This window comes from Carcharodon carcharias, chromosome 4, assembly GCF_017639515.1.
Source record: "Carcharodon carcharias isolate sCarCar2 chromosome 4, sCarCar2.pri, whole genome shotgun sequence".
Lineage (NCBI taxonomy): Eukaryota > Metazoa > Chordata > Chondrichthyes > Lamniformes > Lamnidae > Carcharodon > Carcharodon carcharias.
This window is the reverse complement of record NC_054470.1, coordinates 49,313,886-49,337,864: the sequence shown is the minus strand read 5'-3', so window position 1 is coordinate 49,337,864 and position 23,979 is coordinate 49,313,886. Positions and strand designations below refer to the sequence as shown.

The 23,979-nt window shown below is 44.8% G+C and overlaps 1 protein-coding gene across 3 annotated transcripts in view; it reads right to left on the bottom strand.

Annotated features, from left to right (window-relative positions):
• dock8 (dedicator of cytokinesis 8) overlaps nt 1-23,979 on the bottom strand; it is a 312,431-nt gene that overhangs the window by 88,809 nt on the left and 199,643 nt on the right. For all 3 annotated transcript variants that reach the window (XM_041186616.1, XM_041186617.1, XM_041186618.1), the window contains 3 exons: nt 21,253-21,397; nt 18,824-18,925; nt 12,254-12,352 (listed from right to left, as the gene is read on the bottom strand). In XM_041186616.1, coding sequence (XP_041042550.1) covers nt 12,254-12,352; nt 18,824-18,925; nt 21,253-21,397 — 346 coding nt within the window. The remainder of the gene's footprint in view (nt 1-12,253; nt 12,353-18,823; nt 18,926-21,252; nt 21,398-23,979) is intronic.

The following is a 23,979-nucleotide window of genomic DNA, read 5'->3' as shown; positions in this document are numbered from 1 at the left end:
CAGGCCATCAGGTCCAGCAAACTTGTCAGCCTTTAGTCTCCTTAGCTTTCCTAATGAACGTAATTGTTTTCAGTTGCTTCCCTCCCTTTTGCCTCTTGATTATCTAATCTTCTCGGGAAGCATTCTGTATCTTCGACTGTGAACACAGATATGAAATAGTTGTTCATAGTCGCTGCCATTTCCTAGTTTCCCATTATTAATTCTCCTGTCTCACCCTCTAATGGACCAACATTAACTTTAGCTGCTTTTTTCCTTATATATATCCTTATAGAAGCTTTTGCTGCCAGCTTTTAAATTTCTTACGAACTTTCTTTCATACACTAGTTTTTCCCTCTTTGATATTCTTTTAGTCATCCTTTGGTGGTTTCTAAAATTTTCCCAATCTTCTGGCCTACCCCTAGTCTCTGCAGCATTGTACATATTTTCTTTCAATTTGATACCATTCTTAACTTCATTAGTTAGCTAAGAATGGTGCATCTTTTTCTTACAGTCTTCTTTTCTCAATGGAATATACCTTTGTTGAGAGTTAAATGTCTACCACTGCTTACCTTGAGTCTTATCTTTTAAACTAGTTTTACAGCCACTTTAACCAACTCTGCCTTCATACCCTTGTAATTGCCTTTATTTAAATTTGAGACATGAGTTATGCACCCACATTTCTCACTCTCAAACTGAATGTGAAATTCTATCATGTTATGATCAGTCTTACTTAGAGAATCCTTCACAGTGAGGTAATTAATTAATAATGTCTTATTACACATTACCAGGCCAAAAATAGTCTGCTCCGTGGTTGGTTCCAGGATGTATTGTTCTAAGAAACTGTCCTGAATAAACTCTATAAACTCATCAAAAACAGAATTACCTGGAAAAACTCAGCAGGTCTGGCAGCATCGGCGGAGAAGAAAAGAGTTGACGTTTCGAGTCCTCATGACCCTTCGACAGAACTTGCGTGCGAGTCCAAGAAAGAGTTGAAATATAAGCTGGTTTAAGGTGTGTGTGTGGGGGGCAGAGAGATAGAGAGACAAAGAGGTGGAGGGGGCGGGTGTGGTTGTAGGGACAAACAAGCAGTGATAGAAGCAGATCATCAAAAGATGTCAACGACAATAGTACAATAGAACACATAGGTGTTAAAATTAAAGTTGGTGATATTATCTAAACGAATGTGCTAATTAAAAATGGATGGTAGGGCACTCAAGGTGTAGCTCTAGTGGGGTTTTTTTTTATTTTTTTTTATATAATGGAAATAGGTGGGAAAAGGAAAATCTTTATAATTTATTGGAAAAAAAAGGGAAGGGGGAAACAGAAAGGGGGTGGGGATAGGGGAGGGAGCTTACGACCTAAAGTTGTTGAATTCAATATTCAGTCCGGAAGGCTGTAAAGTCCCTAGTCGGAAGATGAGGTGTTGTTCCTCCAGTTTGCGTTGGGCTTCACTGGAACAATGCAGCAAGCCAAGGACAGACATGTGGGCAAGAGAGCAGGGTGGAGTGTTGAAATGGCAAGCGACAGGGAGGTTTGGGTCATTCTTGCGGACAGACCGCAGGTGTTCTGCAAAGCGGTCGCCCAGTTTACGTTTGGTCTCTCCAATGTAGAGGAGACCACATTGGGAGCAACGAATGCAGTAGACTAAGTTGGGGGAAATGCAAGTGAAATGCTGCTTCACTTGAAAGGAGTGTTTGGGTCCTTGGACGGTGAGGAGAGAGGAAGTGAAGGGGCAGGTGTTGCATCTTTTGCGTGGGCATGGGGTGGTGCCATAGGAGGGGGTTGAGGAGTAGGGGGTGATGGAGGAGTGGACCAGGGTGTCCCGGAGGGAGCGATCCCTACGGAATGCCGATAAGGGGGGTGAAGGGAAGATGTGTTTGGTGGTGGCATCATGCTGGAGTTGGCGGAAATGGCGGAGGATGATCCTTTGAATGCGGAGGCTGGTGGGGTGATAAGTGAGGACAAGGGGGACCCTATCATGTTTCTGGGAGGGAGGAGAAGGCGTGAGGGCGGATGCGTGGGAGATGGGCCGGACACGGTTGAGGGCCCTGTCAACGACCGTGGGTGGAAAACCTCGGTTAAGGAAGAAGGAGGACGTGTCAGAGGAACTGTTTTTGAATGTAGCATCATCGGAACAGATGCGACGGAGGCGAAGGAACTGAGAGAATGGGATGGAGTCCTTACAGGAAGCGGGGTGTGAGGAGCTGTAGTCGAGATAGCTGTGGGAGTCGGTGGGTTTGTAATGGATATTGGTGGACAGTCTATCACCAGAGATTGAGACAGAGAGGTCAAGGAAGGGAAGGGAAGTGTCAGAGATGGACCATGTGAAAATGATGGAGGGGTGGAGATTGGAAGCAAAATTAATAAATTTTTCCAAGTCCTGACGAGAGCATGAAGCGGCACCGAAGTAATCATCGATGTACCGGAGAAAGATTTGTGGAAGGGGGCCGGAGTAGGACTGCAACAAGGAATGTTCCACATACCCCATAAAGAGACAGGCATAGCTGGGGCCCATGCGGGTACCCATAGCCACACCTTTTATTTGGAGGAAGTGAGAGGAGTTGAAGGAGAAATTGTTCAGTGTGAGAACAAGTTCAGCCAGACGGAGGAGAGTAGTGGTGGATGGGGATTGTTCGGGCCTCTGTTCGAGGAAGAAGCTAAGGGCCCTCAGACCATCCTGGTGGGGGATGGAGGTGTAGAGGGATTGGACGTCCATGGTGAAGAGGAAGCGGTTGGGGCCAGGGAACTGGAAATTGTTGATGTGACGTAAGGTGTCAGAGGAATCACGGATGTAGGTGGGAAGGGACTGGACAAGGGGAGAGAGAAGGGAGTCAAGATAACGAGAAATGAGTTCTGTGGGGCAGGAACAAGCTGAGACGATCGGTCTACCGGGGCAGTTCTGTTTGTGGATTTTGGGTAGGAGATAGAAGCGGGCCGTCCGAGGTTGGGAGACTATCAGGTTGGAAGCTGTGGGAGGGAGATCCCCAGAGGAGATGAGGTCAGTGACAGTCCTGGAAACAATGGCTTGATGTTCAGTGGTGGGGTCATGGTCCAGGGAGAGGTAGGAGGAAGTGTCTGCGAGTTGACGCTCAGCCTCCGCGAGGTAGAGGTCAGTGCGCCAGACAACAACAGCACCACCCTTGTCAGCGGGTTTGATGACAATGTCAGGGTTGGACCTGAGAGAATGGAGTGCAGTAAGTTCAGAGAGAGACAGGTTAGAATGGGTGAGAGGAGCAGAGAAATTGAGACGACTAATGTCGCACCGACAGTTCTCAATGAAAAGATCAAGAGAAGGTAAGAATCCAGAGGGAGGGGTCCAGGTGGAAGGAGAATATTGGAGATGGGTAAAAGGATCCGTTGAACTGGGAGAGGACTCCTGCCCAAAGAAGTGAGCCCGGCGACAATCTCCACCCCTCCATCATTTTCACGTGGTCCATCTCTGACACTTCCCTTCCCTTCCTTGACCTACCTGTCTCAATCTCTGGTGATAGACTGTCCACCAATATCCATTACAAACCCACCGACTCCCACAGCTATCTCGACTACAGCTCCTCACACCCCGCTTCCTGTAAGGACTCCATCCCATTCTCTCAGTTCCTTCGCCTCCGTCGCATCTGTTCCGATGATGCTACATTCAAAAACAGTTCCTCTGACATGTCCTCCTTCTTCCTTAACCGAGGTTTTCCACCCACGGTCGTTGACAGGGCCCTCAACCGTGTCCGGCCCATCTCCCGCGCATCCGCCCTCACGCCTTCTCCTCCCTCCCAGAAACATGATAGGGTCCCCCTTGTCCTCACTTATCACCCCACCAGCCTCCGCATTCAAAGGATCATCCTCCGCCCTTTCCGCCCACTCCAGCATGATGCCACCACCAAACACACCTTCCCTTCACCCCCCTTATCGGCATTCCGTAGGGATCGCTCCCTCCGGGACACCCTGGTCCACTCCTCCATCACCCCCTACTCCTCAACCCCCTCCTATGGCACCACCCCATGCCCACGCAAAAGATGCAACACCTGCCCCTTCACTTCCTCTCTCCTCACCGTCCAAGGACCCAAACACTCCTTTCAAGTGAAGCAGCATTTCACTTGCATTTCCCCCAACTTAGTCTACTGCATTCGTTGCTCCCAATGTGGTCTCCTCTACATTGGAGAGACCAAACGTAAACTGGGCGACCGCTTTGCAGAACACCTGCGGTCTGTCCGCAAGAATGACCTAAACCTCCCTGTCGCTTGCCATTTCAACACTCCACCCTGCTCTCTTGCCCACATGTCTGTCCTTGGCTTGCTGCATTGTTCCAGTGAAGCCCAACGCAAACTGGAGGAACAACACCTCATCTTCCGACTAGGGACTTTACAGCCTTCCGGACTGAATATTGAATTCAACAACTTTAGGTCGTAAGCTCCCTCCCCCATCCCCACCCCCTTTCTGTTTCCCCCTTCCCTTTTTTTTCCAATAAATTATAAAGATTTTCCTTTTTCCACCTATTTCCATTATATAAAAAAAAATAAAAAAAAACCCCACTAGAGCTATACCTTGAGTGCCCTACCATCCATTCTTAATTAGCACATTCGTTTAGATAATATCACCAACTTTAATTTTAACACCTATGTGTTCTATTGTACTATTGTCGTTGACATCTTTTGATGATCTGCTTCTATCACTGCTTGTTTGTCCCTACAACCACACCCGCCCCCTCCACCTCTTTGTCTCTCTATCTCTCTGCCCCCCACATACACACCTTAAACCAGCTTATATTTCAACTCTTTCTTGGACTCGCACGCAAGTTCTGTCGAAGGGTCATGAGGACTCGAAACGTCAACTCTTTTCTTCTCCGCCGATGCTGCCAGACCTGCTGAGTTTTTCCAGGTAATTCTGTTTTTGTTTTGGATTTCCAGCATCCGCAGTTTTTTTGTTTTTATCTCTATAAACTCATCTTCCTGGCAATTCTGCCAATATGATTTGTCTGATCTATATGAAGATTAAGAATGTCCCATAATTATTGTAGCACCTTTCTTACAAGGTCCCATTATTTCTTGATTTATACTCTGACCTACAGTGGAGCTGTTATCAAGGGGCCTATAAACCACTCCACCAGTGACTTCTTTTCTTTGCTATTTGCTACCTCCACCCAAACTGATTCTACATTTTGATTCCCCAAACTAAGATCATTTCTCACTACTGTACTCATCTCATCCTTTATTAACAGAGCCACCTCACCTCCTTTTTTGTTCTTGCTGTCCTCCAGAAATACCAAATATCCTTGAATATTCAGAGCCCAGTCGTGGTCACTTTGCAACAATGTCTTTATAATGGCTATCATATCATACGCATTTATTTCTATTTGCGTTATTAATTCATCCACCTTGTTCCAAATGCTGTGTGCATTCAGGTAAAGAGCCTCTAATTCTGTCTTTCCACCATTTCTTCCTACTCTGACATTATTTGCTGTTGCACTTTTATGAGCGCTCTTATCAGCAGAGTGATCTGAAGAAAGCTCTTGGTTCCACTTGCTTACCCAGTGTCTAGTGCAATGACTTTACAGCAATAAATACAAATCCCCAACTTTATGTGCAGAGAATGATAATTCCCTCAACTTTATCCTACTGACTGCTCAACAAAAAACTTTCCTAAAATAGAAAGTTAGATTTAAACTTGTAAGAAGTAGGGTCCTTGAATAAACAGATATTTTCTCCATAATATAACACCCCCTAAAAAGCTTTCTAAAAAGACAACAATTCTAAAATAGTCTGTGGAAACAGGCAAGGTCACTTAGTTCATGTTGCCAGTCCCAAGTTGTTAAGATGGCATTCTCTGTACCACTTACCTATTGTTTAGAAAGGACCAGAATATGACTCTCATCATGATGTAAACTAAAATGTTGACCTTGAGCAGAGTGGTGAGCCATGGAGTATGGTAACCACCCTGACAGTTTGGGTACGTGACCTGTCTAAAGGGTGTAGATAGATGATTGACATTGGTTAAGCTCCCAGCTCCCAGAAATAGGGTACATCAAGAAGTGCATAGGAGGGAGGGAAAAAAAAGAACTTCTGCCTGGGAGATCATTAAGAGCCTCCTGACGTCTCAGCTGACCCGAGGGAAAGGGAGGAAGCCTGCTGTCAGTAACCAACAGAGGACTGCGACCCCACCACCTTGGGTTGCAGAGATCAGCGACATTCGTTTGTCTATCCTCTGGAACCAGTAAACTGCTTTCAACTATCATGGGTCATATACTTCTTCTGCCTCATAAGTTAATGCATTATATCTAAACTGTTGCTTCTTAATAAACCATCTTAAAATTACTTATGACTAGTCGGCCACCTATTTAGATATCTGTGGCCCCGAACCCTGAGATCTTACAAGCTCAAATTGAAGCAGTCGCTCAGACTGACAATATTTTAATTGCCTCCTTAGGTTTGCCCAGCTACGCAGGTCAAAGTTGCTATTAAAGCAGAACTAGAGGGTGCACTGGAGAAGTTCACCCTAAACAACCCATATATCCTCTGGACTTTATAATGATGTGTTATGCAGAATATTACTTTATAATGTTGGCTGGACATATATATAATTGAATTGTTTGAAAAGAACACTTTTGCTAAGGAAAGGACACTGGCCTACAGCAGCTACTATGTTGCACTTGTGAAGGATATGAGCTGCTTTATGGAGACATGGGGCGGAATCATCCGACCCCACTGGCGTCGGGCGTGTTCATTGGCGTGAGTAGATAATATGGCAAGAAGGCCAAAAATCCGTTTGACAACATCGCAAAACCAGTTTGCGATCGTCCGCTCAGCCCATCGATGGCGGGCCGCGTTTCCCGCCATTGGACATGAGGAACTTCATTCTAATACATCTGCATATCATTATAAGGTCAGTCCACCAGAATCATCCCCCCACCCCGCTGGATTGTCCGCCCACGTTGGTGTGTTTGCACCTCAATGTGTTTACAATAGCATATATAAAGCATGCACTTGGCGGGCTGCACTTTGAGGGGAACTAGGAGGTGAGTGCACAGTAATGTTGCGGAGCACTCATGAGGGACGCCTGTTGGACCTCAAGGTTGAGGTGCATTGGTGGGGGGAAAGGCTGCTCTGCAGTTGAGATGACTTTGGGGATGGGGGCAAAGGCTGCCCTGCATTTGAGGTGACTTAGGGGCAAAGGCTGCCCTGCAGTTGAAGGTAGCACACAAACACGTGCGGGGTTGGGGGAATGGGTGAGGGCAGTGGCCATGCATTAGGGACAGCTTGTATAAGGTGACCATTCCTCTGCAGCTGAAACACTTCAGGTGGAGCCAGATTGATGTGGTCGGAGTCGGGCCTCTAACTTATCTGCCCACTCAAGCAACGCAGACGCAAGAAATTGCCATCAAATGCTCCTGAGCTTTACACCCCTCAGGCACAGACTGCAAACGAATGAGCATTTTAGTGAACAGCAGAACAGTTAAATGACTGGGCACATTATACAATCTTCTTGCTAAAGCTGGCTGTGCAGCAGTCACTGGTGGAGGTGCTCACAGCTCCTTGCAATGTCACCATCCCGATTTGGTCCAGTCTCCCCGATGGTTCAAGTTAACAGTGCAGCCTTACAGTGTGGGTTAGGAGAATGCCTGCGCCTGAGCTGAGAGTCCAGCATGCAGTCCAGTCGACAAAGCTGCCACCAATCGGTCAGCTGGAGTGGGGCGGAGGTGGGTGGGATTTCAGGCAGCCGTGCAGCGCACTAAACTTTGGCCCATCCAAGTGGTGGCCAGCACTCTCCAGGATGTGTTAAGGAGCCTTCAGACTTAACCATGAGAGGTTCTTAGTATAGCCAAACTAACCAACATGTCCCTCTCTTTCATCCTGCAGGAACAGTACATCAGGAGCATGGTGCCTGGTGAATTAGCTGCATGCCTCATGGCAAACAGAGAGTGAAGACGACGGAGAAGACAGCGACGGAGAAGAGAGCAACAGAGGCACCTGGCTGAGCAGAGGGAGAAGTAGCACCTTCTGGAAGAAGGGGCAGCTGTCACTCCTGCTCATGCCGCCGAAGAGCCACAGCAAGCTGTCTTTGGTCAGTGCCTAGCTAGACCCAGGGCCTATAGACATCGCCTTTCATTCCTGCAGATGACTGAGAACCAGTGACGCCGAAGACTGTGCACGTCTACGGAACTGGTCAGTCACATCAGCCAGCTACTGCAGGATTTGGCGCCATGGGGACATGGAGGGCATCCACTGCCAGTGGCCGTGAAAGTGACAGCGACACTCAATTTCTATGGTAGTGGCTCCCTTCAGGGCTCTACAGGTGACCTCTGTGGGATATCATAAGCCTCCACCCACAAATGCATCCATGAGGTCATGGATGACATCGTTGTGAGGGCACACAACTTTGTGCATTTTGCCTGGGACCAGGACAGCCAAGATGCAAGAGTGGTTGGATTTGCCCAGATCTTGGGTTACCCACAGGTGCAGGGTGCCATCGACTGAACTCACATGGTGCTTAGATTTCTGTTGCCACAAGGAGTCAACTATATCAACCACAAGGGCTTCCATTCACTGAATGTGCAGCTAGTGTGAGACCACCACAAACGCATCCTGCAGGTCTGTGCACAGATTCCAGGGTCCACAGAGGCAGCAGGGATAGCTCCTTGGGGACAATAGACCTGCAGAGGACGTGGCTGATGATACCCGTGCAGCAGCCTCAGACTGCAGCAGAATGAAGGTGCGAGGTTCAAGCTGCAACTCGCAATTTGGCGGAACAAACCATCAGGGTGCTGAAGATGAGGTTCCAGTGCCTGGACCTGTCTGTTGAAGCCCTGCAATATAGTCCACAGAGGGTGTCACGCATCGTTGTCGCCTGCTGTGCTCTTTACAACCTGGCACTGCAACGGGGAGAGGAGTTGGCTGAGGAGGAGCTGGAGATCTCCATGATGAGGAGGACGTCGACAGTGATGAGGGTGAGGAGGTCCTCGAAGGCAACAATGATGGCAATGAGGCTCTCGCACTAGCCAGACGAGGCAGGCGCACTCAAGAGGCCCTCAAAGCTGCTAGGTTTATCGAGGATGATGATAACATGCAGTGAGGAGACACCATAAGATCCTCAAATTGCATCTATGAATGTTTGACTCCAGACTGGCTTATGGCAGCGCGAATATCCTCTGTGATAATGTTCCTGTCATGGAGACACAGTGAAGGCCCTGATAGTCACTTGATTGCAGGAGGATGATGATGACATACAGTGAGGACATTCCATAGATCTTCATATAGCCTCTGAGAATGCCTGACTCCTGTGTGGCCGAAGGCAGCTTGCTTGCGCACTGTGATCAGGATCATATTATGGAGACGCAGCCATGAAACTTTAAAAGCATCTGCCTTCAGCACCTGACCTCTTCAGGTGCAGAGTGTCACTGGTAACAGACGCTGAAGAGGTGTGGGCCAGCCCCACCACAAAGATGCTGAGAGCACACAGAGAGAATGACAGAATTCTGTGATGCCTGCCCACGACATTCTAGCAACAATGATGAGCACCATCGAGGTGCAGGCATCACTAATGTTTCCAGGGAGTGTGAGGCTGGACCATCACTTTGGTCTGAAGACTGCACAGGGCACAGGGAAGAGGCCCTGGACTGAGACATCTGCCTTTATCTTTTGCAGAAAGGTTTCACATATGAGTGACATGAACACTGTTCACCAGAACAAGGAACCATAGATAGGGAGGCATTGTTGGGAGTTTATTGACAATAGTGAACATTATATATAAGCGATTAACACCAGTGCCCAGGCTGTGTAATTACATCTTCTTAACCTTCCTAACCCTGCTGACATTCTCAGTGGAGATGGAGGCAGCCTGTTGACTGGTGTGATGACCTTGACGGGCGTCCTCTGGAGGGCCGAGACCTGGAGGGCTCCAGCCTGCTTTTGGGGTCCTGCTGTGTGGCAGTGACACCCTCCTCGAGCTGTGAAGCTGGAACTGCTGAGGTCACAGGAAGAAGGGATTTGGATGGGCTGGACACTCCCGGAGTCACCTGGGTGGATGGACCGTGTTGCGGGGGGAGGGGGGAGGGGGGGGTACACCTGCTGATCCTCCTCCCAAGGGGGTGCCTGAGGGCCTCTGGCTGACTCCTGAGGAGAAGGGGTAGCTGGAGTGGGATCAAGCTGCCCACACTCCTCTCGTGTACACACTGTTGGAGGCCAACAATGGCATCAGCAATGGAATTTAGCCCATGCAGCAGTGCAGGAGCGATGTCCTGGACCAAGATCTCCATGGCGGCCGCCATCTACCAGTGTTGACTTTGGTGCTTTGGCATGCCAGTGCCATCACCTCAGCCTGAACATGGAGAGTCTCCTCCATTGTGCCTTGAAATCTGAGGAGTGCAGCAGACATCCCTTCCTGATATTCCCAAGCTTGCCTTTGCAGCTCAAGCGACTGTGAGTTGCTGAGAGTCCAGAGGCTCATCATTGGACTCAGCAAATTTCTGGCCTCCAGCAGTCTTCCAAGTGCCAGGCACCTTGGAAGTCCCTGCCAATGCCTGCTGCAGATCAGACAGTGCGATGTGCTCACCAGGTTGTGATCCTGATGCTATCCTGAAGCTAGGACCTATCGAGGTGTGTGTCTCTGTGCTGGTGGAGGGTGTGGATGAACGCTGTGATGGGACGTCAGTGAGGGTGCCTCCAGATTCCTCTTCAGAGGTTTCTTCGGGGCTTGATTGGAGGTCCTGGGTTGTGGACTCTGTCGGATGTTTGAACGATGTGCCTGTAAAAGCAAGGAGAGATAATTGGTGCATGACAGTGGCCTGTGAAACAGGACAGATCACTCACAGCATGGTTGTCTGATGGATGTTGCACGGCTGGATCCTCACTCGGTAGAGCACCACTGACCTCACCGTCAGCACAGGCGCAGTCCAGATCCTCGCAGGCCAGCTGAATGGCATTGTTTTCAAAGTTCATGAAGATCTTGATTTCAGGCATTCCTCCATTGGTAAGTGACCTTTCTCTCTTGTTGTGTGCCAGCTTGTCCTGCATAAAGGACGCCTGCCAGGCTATATGATAAGTATGCCTGGTATGTGTGGGTGGTGAGTGGTCCCATGGACGGGATGAGGACAATGAAGGTGTGCATGTGAGAGTGAGTGGTGATGTCCATTGAACTGGCCGTGAGTGAAGGCCCTCTGGATGTGTGCTGGGTTTGTGAGTGTGTCAGTTGAGAGTGATGAGATGGGAGACTTACCCTGGTGGAATAAAGGAGATCATTCATCCTCTTTTGGCACAGCGTGGCTGTCCTCTTTTGCAGGGTGTTGAAACTGACCACCGCTGCCACCACCTCCCAAGCTGAATTCGTGAGGTTGCTGCCCATCCTGTGGCCAGAGCGGGGGTAGAGGACATCACGGCGTGCCTCCACTGTGTCCAAAAGGCATTAGGGGGGATGTGTCATTGAACCTGGGGGCTGCAGTCTTCTTGTCTTTCAGGGCCATGTCTTCTTTGCAGCAGTCGTGGGCTGGAAGCACTGAGAGGTGTGCACGCAGCTGGACTTTAAATATGACGCATGGCACGATGAAGCGGTGAGGTGAATGCGTGGTGGGCGAATGAGAGCCTGTCTGCCATGAAATGCCGTGTTTCCTGGAAATGCACAATTAATGTGGCGGGTTTGGGACGATACGATGTGAAAAGCCGCTATTGCGTTTGTACTTTGAAAACCCACCAGAAGACCTCATTGCTGTAAAACGAGAGTTCTTGAAGGCAGTTTCCAAATCAACACCACTGCTTCAAGGGAGAAAAGAGAATCAACCAGCCAAGACTGCAGTGAGAAATTCAAGTACCAGCAGCTACTGTGGAAAGTGACCCTTCGCTATAAACAAGAATCAGGATTTTTTTTCCTGACTTTACTTTTTGTTTAGCCAAGTTTTAAGACCTGGTACTCTGCAGAGTTTCATTTTCTTTTTCTCATGCTTGGGGTGGGGGTTTGTGTGTGTTGTTTTTGCATTAGTGGGTAGTTAGACATATTTGTACATTTTGAACTTCTTGTTAAAAAATTCTGCATCTCTATCTTTGTGAGTTTTGGCAATAAAAATGACTCTTCACTTGTTAACTTAAGGAACCTGGTTGGCTTATTTCTTTTCCCGAGCTACACCCAGTTAATATGTTGAAATGGCAGTATCACCTTTTTAAATTCAAACTCTGGTAAAACCAATCCAGGAGTGGAACAAGGAGTCAGTTCACCCCTCCTAACCCGGTTGTAACAATAAATCCTGAACAAAATGGTGCTACACAGCTTTGCAGAAAATGAAATTAGTCAGGAGACTTACCTGAGTATGCACAGAAGAAACTGCTTGTATCTCAACATTGAATACACCTCTATGGCCATCTACCCATTTGATTGGTGGATTCTGGTTTGGAATCTTCTGCTTTGAACAAAAAGATGATTATAAAGTGGTAATTCATTTTTTTTTAAATATAAAGTACTACAAATGTATTTCCAGGCATTGTAGAACATTTTAAATGTCGTATATCAGAGGGATGAACTTATGTAGACTAGATCATCACGAGAAAGCATATCTCACTTTATTGATTTGAATATCTTTCACTGTTCCCAGATTTCCTGCTTTTAACTGTGTGCAGTTGTTTCCAACTGTCAGATAGCTGAAAATAGTACTTTCTTCCCTGCTGTTTTTCAGCCCACATGTGTCTGCTGCCTGTTAAATGCACAGACTGAGGAAGGAGAATCTGGAAATGCCCATCTGGTGACAATGCAAGTTTTACATTTGTTCTGAATATAAATGATCTTTGCCCTTGAGGATTATATTGTATAGCTGTTTTCAGTTTCGTCCGTGTAATGAACCAGACCGGTGGAACAGGATTAAGGCAGTGTGACATAGGTGAAAGGTAATAACAATGATAGAAATGTCAGGCCTCTAAGTACATGGAACCTCATGTTTTTCATTATAAGAGCTGATACAGTGGTGTAACTGTTGTGAAGATGGATGTATTTTTAAAAATATTTTTGGGAGTATGGTAGTATTCTGTAAAGAAGGTTGTGTGTGTGTCCATGGGTAACTAAATTAGGGGAAGGTTAGTAATGACAGCATGTCTGTGGGGACTGAGAGATGAAAAGTAAAGATGCTAAGTGCATGTATTTGTAATGACAGGCTCGGGTGAAGTGGATTTACGAGTAAATAAGTTGGGTTTTAAAATTTGCATTAGGTGATAGGTAAGGATTAACTTTTTAGCTGCGAAATTTCAAAGGGGACTTAAGACCATAAGACCATAACACATAGGAGCAGAAATTAGGCCATTCGGCCCATCGAGTCTGCTCCGCCATTCAATCATTGCTGATAAGTTTCTCAACCCCATTCTCCCACCTTCTCCCCATAACCTTTGATCCTCTTACCAATCAAGAACCTATCTATCTCGGTCTTAAATACACTCAATGACCTGGCCTCCACAGCCTTCTGTGGCAATGAATTCCATAGATTCACCACTCTCTGGCTAAAGAAGTTTCTCCTCATCTCTGTTCTAAAAGGTCTTCCCTTTACTCTGAGGCTGTGACCTCGGGTCCTAGTCCCTCCAACTAATGAAAACATCTTCCCCACGTCCACTCTATCCAGGCCTTCCAGTATTCTGTAAGTTTCAATCAGATCCTCCCTCATCCTTTTAAACTCCATCAAGTATAGACCCAGAGTCCTCAAACATTCCTCATATGTTAAGCCTTTCATTCCTGGGATCGTTCTCGTGAACCTCCTCTGGGCCCTCTCCAGGGCCAGAACATCCTTCCTGAGATACGGAGCCCAAAATTGCTCACAATATTCTAAATATGGTCTGACCAGAGCCTTATAAAGCCTCAGCAGCACGTCCCTGCTTTTATATTCTAATCCTCTCGAAATAAATGCCAGCATTGCATTTGCCTTCCTAACCACCGACTCAACCTGCAAGTTAACCTTAAGAGAATCCTGGACAAGGACTCCCAAGTCCCTTTGCACTCCAGATTTCTGAATCCTCTCCCCCTTTAGAAAATAGTCGATGCCTCTATTCTTCCTACCAAAGTGCATGACCTCACACTTGCCCACGTTGTATTCCATCGGCCACTTCTTTGCCCATTCTCCTAACCTGTCCAAATCATTCTGCAGCCTCCCTGCCTCCTCAATACTACCTGTCCCTCCACCTATCTTTGTATCATCTGCAAACTTAGCCAGAATGCCCTCAGTTCCTTCATCTAGATCATTAATGTATTAAGTGAAAAGTTGTGGTCCCAACACTGACCCCTGCGGAACTCCACTAGTCACCGGCCGCCATCCTGAGAAGGACCCACTTATCCCCACTCTCTGCCTCCTGCCAGACAGCCAATCTTCTATCCATGCTAGTACCTTGCCTCTAACACCATGGGCTCTTATCTTACTGAACAGCCTCCTGTGCGGCACCTTGTCAGAGGCCTTCTAGAAGTCCAAGTAGATAATATCCATTGGCTCTCCTTTGTCTAACCTACTCATTACCTCCTGAAAGAATTCTAACAGATTTGTCAGGCATGACCTCCCCTTGATGAAACCATGCTGAAGGGGCTTTTACTTAAGGGACTTTTTACGGCTTACAAAGGTTTCGTAAGTAAACAAAGGAAGGTTATTATATTCTAGTTGACCCGAAAGTGGAAGCAATAGGAACACATGAAAATTTTTTTAATTTTGGGAAAGTTGAGTTCAAAGAGGTGCTTAGGACAGTGGGGTCTAGGATTAAAGGGGAAAGAAAGATATTTAAGTGAGATGTTTATTTGCTTTGTGTTGGTTGTGTGGGGGAGATGTCCTGAGACCAGCTCTGTGCTGAGAAATGTTGTGAATTTGAAGCAGCCATCCAGTTTCAAACTAGAGAAGTCTTTGTTTTCAGAAAGCCGTCTGTCCTTGAACTTCCTTCAGATTTCCACAGCATGGTGGAAGAGAGTGAGAAGTCATGTGGTATACTTTGTTAAAGTAGCAGCAGTTTTTGTCTTGGGTGATATTACTGGATTTTTATGACTAAAAATCTATAGGGGAGCTGTTGCCAAGTAGTTTATTTGTATGCTCTGACCAAGTGGGTTTTTTGGGGGAACATTTTGTGAGACTGTTTTAACTGCGTAATTTTAATCTTGTGTGCTTAAGTTTTTTTTCTGCTTGTTAATACTTATTTAAAATTTTAAAATCCTAAAAGTGATTCTATGTTTCTGAGATCAGTAGTTTTCCCCTCATTTTTAAAATACCAAAAAATAGAGGTTATGATCAGTAAGACAAGTTTCCCTCTGGCATTTGGCTTGCTCAGCGAATAACATCAGCTGTGGTCATAACTATATTTATTGTTGTAATTTAAGCTTTGGTTGATCATGGCTTCAGGTTATTGGTGGATTTTTTTTAACAAATGGAGGAATGAAAAGTGTATAATGTGAAGGTTAAAACCAATCCTGTGTTAGAATATAATCAAGGGACTATTGTCATAAAAGAGGGAAAGCTAATGGGATTTTTATTCTTGTCTCTCATGACCTGCCTGCTTGCTGTAAAGATCCAGGTGACCATTGGTTTACAGGGATTCCAACATCTGGACAAAGCTCCAAAAAGAGTAATGTTTGTACAGTAGAACAAATTTGATCAGCACCAATAAGCTATGATACAGGTCAGTAGGCAACAGTAGTATTTTGCTTTCCTCCACTCTCTCCTTCTTTATAACCTTTTGGGTCTTGCCTTTTATACTCAAACTTGCCTGCCTATTTCCCAGAGCTGGGTGAATAGGTGCCCCTTGTGTTCAATGTTGCTGTGGCATAAATAGTGCTGTAGACCTTTAAAAATGTCAGGTGGGACCCAGATACAGAAGTCCAGCTCCCATTTCCAACATATCTAATTTTCACCAGCAGAGGGAAGGGAGAAGGGTGTGATTCACACAGCTAGGAAACCCAAACTCAGCAGGGCTATTTGAACTGAGTTCAAACAGACCCCATTTTGACTGGTTAAGGGTCTTAACCTGTAGTGTGTGAGTGACAAATTAATGGAGTAGACATAAATGATCTCGAAGGGTGGATAAGAACTGATTAAATGTCATGACATGCATTTTTTTAACCCCCGGCCCCCCCACTCTTTAAACATGAAAAACATACTTAAGTTGTCAGTGAGAATTAAAAGAAAGCCCTCTGCTGGGTGGCTTTGCTTGACAGGCCATCTGGTGTAGGTTAGAAAAGAAACCCATCTCTTCATGCAGTTTCAATAGAAGTATCTGTTGACATTTCCCAAAGGCTATTATTATTGTGTCATCATGAATGCTTGGCTACATTTCAAAAGCTACAATTATCTTAGCAGGGGTTCTGAGTTCACAGTTTGACATTTTAAAGAGGCTATTAAAGGGTTAGCTTTTTTGATGTGGGGCTTGAATAAAAGTTTCTTTTTTATAAGAGATTAACAACTTGAGGAAATGTAAAATATTTGAATGGGTTTCATGAATGGGAGTTTTTCACCATCAAGTGTGTAGGAGTGGGCAGTGTATTAGATTGTTATACATTTATTATTTTCATCTTCACCTGGGCTGCTGAACTCTGCCCATGGTGGATACTGGTTGATTGGCTATGGAGTTGTCATGGAGCCATGGGAGTGGGTGGGAAGTTTGAGTTGTCATGGGGGTGGCCAACAGCTGGGTGGGGGTGAGGGAGCTTGAAGGATGAGAGCTAAAGGGCCCAAGAGCTTCCAAAATAACTGGGACAAAGTCTCTGAAAACCAGGTTAGGCCTTCTAATCAGCCCGCCTTGGCTCGCCCATGTGGCCACCTCTGTTCTGCCTCTGCGGTCAGTGGACCCAACTTGATCCTGCACCCCCACCACCCAGAAGTGAAAATTAGGTCTAATGGGTTCCTTAAACTGAGGTGGGTCTGTTGAGTTGGGAAATTTCAGTTGCAAAAATCTGGCCCAATTATGTCCATCTGCTAATAGTAGACATACTGGCAGGGATTTTCTGTGCCTGCCTGCATCAAGAGTGTTCGTTGGCGCGAGCAGACAATATAGCGTAATCGGTTTCACGATGGCGTGAAACCAGTTTGCGATCATCCATTCAGCTCCTTGATGGTGGGCCACGTTCTCCACCATCGGTCGTCGGGAACCTCATTGTAATACATCAGCTTATTATTATTAGGTCTGCCTGCTGGAATCGTCCCCCCACCCCCCACCCCGCTGATGGATCGTACGCCGATGTGTTTCACAACAGCACATAAGCGATGTGCACCTGGTGGGCTGCACTTCACTCGCGACTTCAAGGTTTGTTTGCCTGCCTTGCTTCGGTCAGCGCTCACGGTCATCAGCGCCCGGCTTCACAGACAGAACCACATCCCTAATAGGGGGGGCTAACGGCAGGTCTCTACCTACCAGATCAGCCAGATGTGGCTGGATTTTCAATGGCTGCAGGGCTAGGGCTTGCTTGAAGAAGGGGAAGAAGTGGCCTCAGGCAAGGGATGAGGCTGTAGGACGAGGGCTGTACTGGGGAAGGAGGATAACCCAGGATGTGTGTGGGGACACAAGTTGATCTGTGCAAGCAGCCTCAAGATGGTGAGGGCTGAGGAGGCAGTCTCTAGAGGAGATGAGGCCATCTGGACACATGAGGTATGTTGTGAGAATGGGTGGTGATGTCCCTTGAGCTAGCAGTGAGTGAGATGCCAGTGAATGTGTGATGGGCTTGCATGTATAAGTTTAGCGTGATGGGATGGTTGACATACCCTGGCTGCACGGATGAGATCATTTTATCCTCTATCTGCGTTGGATGGCCAATGTCTTCTGTGCAGCAATGCACTGACCACCACAGCCACCATCTCCCAAGCCTGATTGGTCACACCGCTGCCCATCCCATGGCCAGAGCTATGGTAGAGGATATCACAGGACTCCATAGCTTCTAAAAGGCATTCCAGTGACACATCACTAAATCTGGGGGCTGCAGTCTTTTTGCCTTTTGTGGTCATCTTCCCTGCAGTAACTGTGGGCTGGAAGCACTGAGATGTGTGCCCGCGGCTGGACTTTAAATATAGTACCTGGCTTGATGAAGCGGTGAGGTGATGGCATGGTGGGCGAATGAGAGCCCTGTCTGCCAAGGAAACGGCACGTATAACTAATGCGGCGGGTTTGAGACAATACAGTGTGAAAACCCGCCATTGTGGCCGGTGGGTAAAACATCATATTACTCACCCACTACCGTACTCAGTGCAAATCTGAGATGATGCCACCCATTAGCTTTGAATAGCCTTACTCTCAAATTGGCTACCAGAACTCACTGCCAAAGCTTACAAAAAAATAAGAGGCACCTCTGGAGCTGAGACCCATTAGAATATCAGCGCCTTCAGGAGGAGAGGGAGGGGGAAAAGAACTCACCAAGATAAAAACTAAAACAAAAAAAAAACGGCTTCTTAAATTGATTTAATTGATTGCTTCTTCCTTAAGTAAATTACTACTCAGAGTGCAGAGAATGTGGAACTCACTGCCACATGGAGTAGTGGTGGTGAATAGCATAGATGCATTTACGTACCAGCTAAATAAATACATGAGGAAGAAAGGAATAGAAGGATGTATTAATCCGCTTTGATGAAGTAAGGTGGGAAGAAGCTTATGTGGAGTATAAACACGAGGCAAATGACCTGTTTCTGTGCTGAAACAGTCTATGTAGGTTTAATGCATATTCCATATTCACTTATTCATCAAGGCGTGGATTGCATCTGCACTCTTTGTGGATTCTGTAACACCAATGATTTCAAATGTCTGCATGAACATAAGGTTGGTCATGCAGTTAAGGACAATTTTATACCATCCAAATTATATAACTGCCTATAACTTGGCCCTGCCAAGGTCAGATGAATCACCATGAAATCAGTCACAAGAATGCTGTATAAAAGAATACTTACCTCTGGAGAGTGCATGGAGTATTTGTTGGGGAGTCTATCCAAGGCCACCGGCAGACAGTAATGGCCAGTCTGAAGACGCTCATTCATAAGAATTGGTAACCACTAGAAAATAAAGATAGCAAAATCCATCAATTTACTGAACACTGTTGGACTCATCAAAGTTATTTCCACAAAGTCAGGAGCTAATATATAAATGACCATAACCAAATCTGGTGTAGCAACCAAAATCTGACATATTGGTTACAACTACTACTGTGGGTGTACAAACTGAAAATCCAAATTACAGACTAAGTTGAAGAGAAAAGGCTGGGGAGGACAGAACTCCCCATTTAAGTCCCCTTCACTGGCTACACTCCAGTGATGCAAAAGACCAAGTTTGGAGTGGACAGGGATATTCAAAACCAGGCCCTGTAGAAATTGCTGGGAAAGACTGATATCTGGTGTATAAACGATCTTAGCTGGCAGTCCTCTCCCATACTTATGGTTGCAATTGGCTGGAAGGGCCATGGATCTTTTGCCCAATTATATTGTACTAATTTTCTTGTAAACATTATAACTGTTATAGACGTCTTTATTATGTGACAACCTTTAATTCTATTTGCAAATGGAACAAAGAATGTAAGGTGACATCAGAAAGGATTTTCAAAAATATTTCAAGTAATCACATTCATGTTTTCTTGCTGGCCCATGCAGACTACCCACTTTCCATTTGCAGATTTTTGAACTTGCTGATTGTGTTGCTTGTTTCTGCTTGCTTCTTGCTGTTTGGTATCTTCCCGACCTATTCAGTTATGTGATTTACTGTTTAAAAAACATGAGACTTGACCAGGTTTAAGTGTAACATAGAAAATACATATTGGCATGCATGATGCCAATTTAGACAGCCCAAAGCTACAATAAGCCAAATTGTTTTATACTAAAGTCTAGTCACATTTTTGGAATGATTTCATTGCTTTCAGTCATCATATGTGATCAGGTTCAAACATTTGTGTTCAATTTATTATTGATTTGTATTGATCCCGCATCCTAAATTTGCTGTATACTCCCATGTATCAGATGAAATGCCCAAAGGGAATTGAAAATGTATTTCAAAAATAAATATTTACAGTTTAAATTATTTTTCTTCTCCCATTTTCCTTCTTACACCTTTTCTTCTGAAAGTGGTAACTTAATTAGGGAACTGTTCCTTAAACAGCAATAAGTCACTCTCGTCTTAACTCTGTGAGCATTGTGTGTGTAAGAGCCAGGAGAGCAAATGTCAGACTCCATTAATCCTGGGGAGATCACAGCTGAACCTCACTGTCCACAAATACAAATTGTTCAACAGGAGTCACTGGCTGGTAATTAGGAATCACATCTTTGGCTGATATTTCCCCCTTTCTTGTGGGCGAAATTTGACAGATGGAGTATAATGTGGGAAAATGTAAATTTGTCTACGTTGGCAGGAAGAACAGAAAAGCAGCATATTTTTTAAATGGAGGGAAATTACAGGACTCTGAGATACAGAGGGATCTGGGTGCCCTGGTACGTGAATCACAGAAAGATAGTATGCAGGTACAGCAAGTGATTAGGAAGGCAAATAGAATGTTGTTCTTTATTGCAAGGGGAATGAAATATGAAAATAGGGAAGTTTTACTGCAATTGTACAGGGTCTTGGTGAGACCACATCTGGAGGAAGGTCTCCTTATTTTAAAAAGGACATAATTGCATTCAAAACAATTCGGAGAAGGTTCACTTGACTCATTCCTGGGATGAAGGGCTTATCTTATGAAGAAAGGTTGAACAAATGAAGAACAGATTGGGCCTATATCCATTGGAGTTTTGAAGAATGAGAGGTGATCTTATTGAAACATAAAAGATCTTGAGGGGGCTTGATTGGGTGGATACAGGGAGGACGTTTCCTCTTGTGGGGGAAACTAGAACTAGGGGACAGGGTTACTAAGGGACACAGGTTAAGAATAAGAGGTCTCTCAATTAAGACGGAAACAAGGAGAATTTTTTTTTCTCTTAAAGGGTCAAGAGTATGTGGAAGTGGAGGCTGGGTCATTGAATTTATCCAAGGTAGAGTTAGTCAGATTTTTGATAGACAAGGGAGTCAAGGGTTATGGGGGGCAGGCAGGAAAGTGGAATTGATACCACAACCAGAACAACCATGATCTTATCGAATGGCAAAGCAGCCATGAAAGGCTGAATAGCCTACTCGTGCTCCTGGGTCCCAAGTTTCTAGTCCGGGGCACCGATTCCAAGTAAAGCCCCTCAATAGCTTAATTTGACTGGGTGATCACGTTACGTAGAATAAGAGTTGAATATGGAACCTTATCCGTTGAGCCACCTGTTTTGGTGACAAATGTACAACATCGCTGGGACCTCAAGGTCATATTAGTTCACTGGCATTAATAGAAAGTGCTCTGAAAACTGACATAACTTACCGAGTAGCCAATCAGAGTCTCTGCTGAGCCTGCTTGGTTCTGTTTCTGTTGACAGCTGATGTGATAGAATGTAAATAGCAAATGGTGTTTTGCTGTAATCTTGGCTGGAAGCTTAAGTTTTACTTCCTCATAAAAATCAGGAGACCTGCAGTACAAATATCAACAATCAATTATACCATTGTATATTATTATTTAGATGCTTCCTTTATGCCCAACTCACTATCTTCACAATGCAAAGCTTTCACATTCTGCTCACTGCAGTAACATAGACATTGATTGACTTCTGTTGCATTCTGTGGGCCTTACTTTTCAAGTAGATATGGGTGAAGCCTACCTGCTGCGCTAAGTATGTGTCGATTAATAATGCTAATAATATATAATAATGGATGGGCCACAATAGATTAGTGTGATAAAGTATGTATAAATAGTGATAAAACCCATAATTTAATCATTCTAGGAACCTTTGTTTTTTTTTAAAAAAAAGATAAAAGGAGTACCTATTTGAATATAACAGTATTGTTCACAAATTAAGTAGAGTTGTGAGTGCATGAGGAAACCCAGCATGTTCCTGCCTTTCTTATAATATTGTAGGAGTATTATGAGAATTATATTCATCACATATGGGTACAAAATTATATTCGCATTTAAGAGTCCAGTAAATTATAGCAAGAAATTTCCTTGGAGCTGCTTCCATTCCATAACTTTGTCGCATGTGCAGTGGAAATACCTCGGTGACTCGAATAAATGGGGTTTCTGCCATGTTTCCCAGCAAAGTTACAGCAAGTGATATGGAAACAGATCTGACACAATTCCCAGCCTCTAATGGTTCTTGCTGAAAGCTGTTCTCAGTTTCCTAATGCAAGCTTTCCACGGTCCTTCCTTTTGTCATGATTTATGGTATACTCACTTACATTGGGTCTAAAATTTGCCACAGAACTATCATTACTGTGCAGGTCTCTTTCTTGCTTGAGTAGTGGGAATTTCTGGCTTGGTGAGTCCTTATCCCAGCTTTTCCTGGTAATTCTTGCCTCCTGAGCATTTCTGATTTTAATTGTTCCACCATTGCTGGCCAAACCTTCAGTTGCATAGACCTAAGCTCTGGAATTCCTTTCCTAAACCTCTCTGCCTTTTTAACTCTTTCTTCTTTTAAGATGCTCCTTAAAACCTATCTCTTTGATCAGGTTTTTGGTTATCTGTGCTATTATTGCCTTATGTGGTTTGGTGTCTAATGTTGCTCTAATCCTCCTGTGAAGAGCTATGAGATATTTCATTAGGTTAAAGATGCTATATAAATATGTGTTGTTGTTATCATGGTCATATGCTTAGTAGGGATGGACAGAAAGCAGCAAGGAAATGTACATTTCTTAGGGGTTCTGTTGGTCTCCCACTAGAGAAATTACCTCTGCTCAAAGCTCAAGGACCTTGGTCTATTTACTTTACAGCAGGACAGGCTTAGAGGTTTTCTGACAGACTTAGAGGTGATCTGACAGACTAATTACATTAATTATATTATCCCTACTGATAGATTATTACAATTTACAGATTGGGCAAAGCACATAAATTTAAATGAAGCAGAAGTAGAAATAGGCTGAATATTAGGCTGTTCTTTTCTCAAAGAGCAGCGAACATCTGGAATGCAATTCCATTGGTGCAGTGATTGTTGAGCTGGGCCAGAGATTGCATCAAGTAGCAGGTGAATGTTTAAAGGTAACACTTTTCTGTGTGTGATCTCCTGGAATAGTTTTGTTCACCTGAAGAGTGTTGGAGAGGAATTTTACTAAGTATGTCATTCCTTTATTGGCCCTGGGATTTTACTTCTTTCTTTTGCCTCTCCTAGGAGATCACATGGCTGGGTGGGGATGGGGGAGAGTGGGTGTAAAGGTGGTGGTGGGAGGAATTTGCAGAAAGCAAGTGTTTCATCATATTGGTCCAACCATCATGGTGTGGGGTTGGCTTGATTGACTAGCTAGTCTTTTCCTGCCTGGCATTTTTGAATGCTCATTTGCTTTTTACAAGCTCACAGTACAATAAAATGAGGGATAATTTTGGCTTAGGGCGATCGATTCAGTCTCTCATTGTACCTCACTCCCAATTTTCATTTCCAGTGAAGTAAATGGGCAGAAGTTTCTGCTGTGTTACACTTGATTTATCAGCTAGAAATTGGCCAAACCAGCACACAAGATTGTGCTTCCAGCACAAATCGAGTTATTTCACTGTATTCCAGAACTGCCCACAAAACTAGCCATACCCACAGATAAATTTAATCAGCATAGCAAGTTCCACTAATGGCATCCATTTGCAAGTATTCAAGGTGGCTCTAAAGGTTGAGTTTTTTTTAGGAGCAAGAACACTAATAGACATGTTTCAAAAAGTTTTTAATTTAGTTCAATTTACTAAAAAACTGACAACTGTACACCAATATAACTAACAAATTGAAGTGTATAGTTTTTAAAAACAATTTTCAGTTATTTTAAAGTAGGCAACTCACAAGTGATGGATGAGGAACTTGGATTAAAATTGCTTATTTTTGTGATAAAACTATTTACACGGTGCTCATAAAGTTACACCAGGTTACCGCCCTTAATATATCAAGGATGTCTTTTTTAAATTCAAACTTGAAAAAAAAATTCTAAAATATTGCTCGATTGCAGTGGTTCATGGCAGATTTTGCATTTTGTGATATGCAAATGAGTCTGAGCCGAAACTTGAGCAAAAAAAATTACTTCA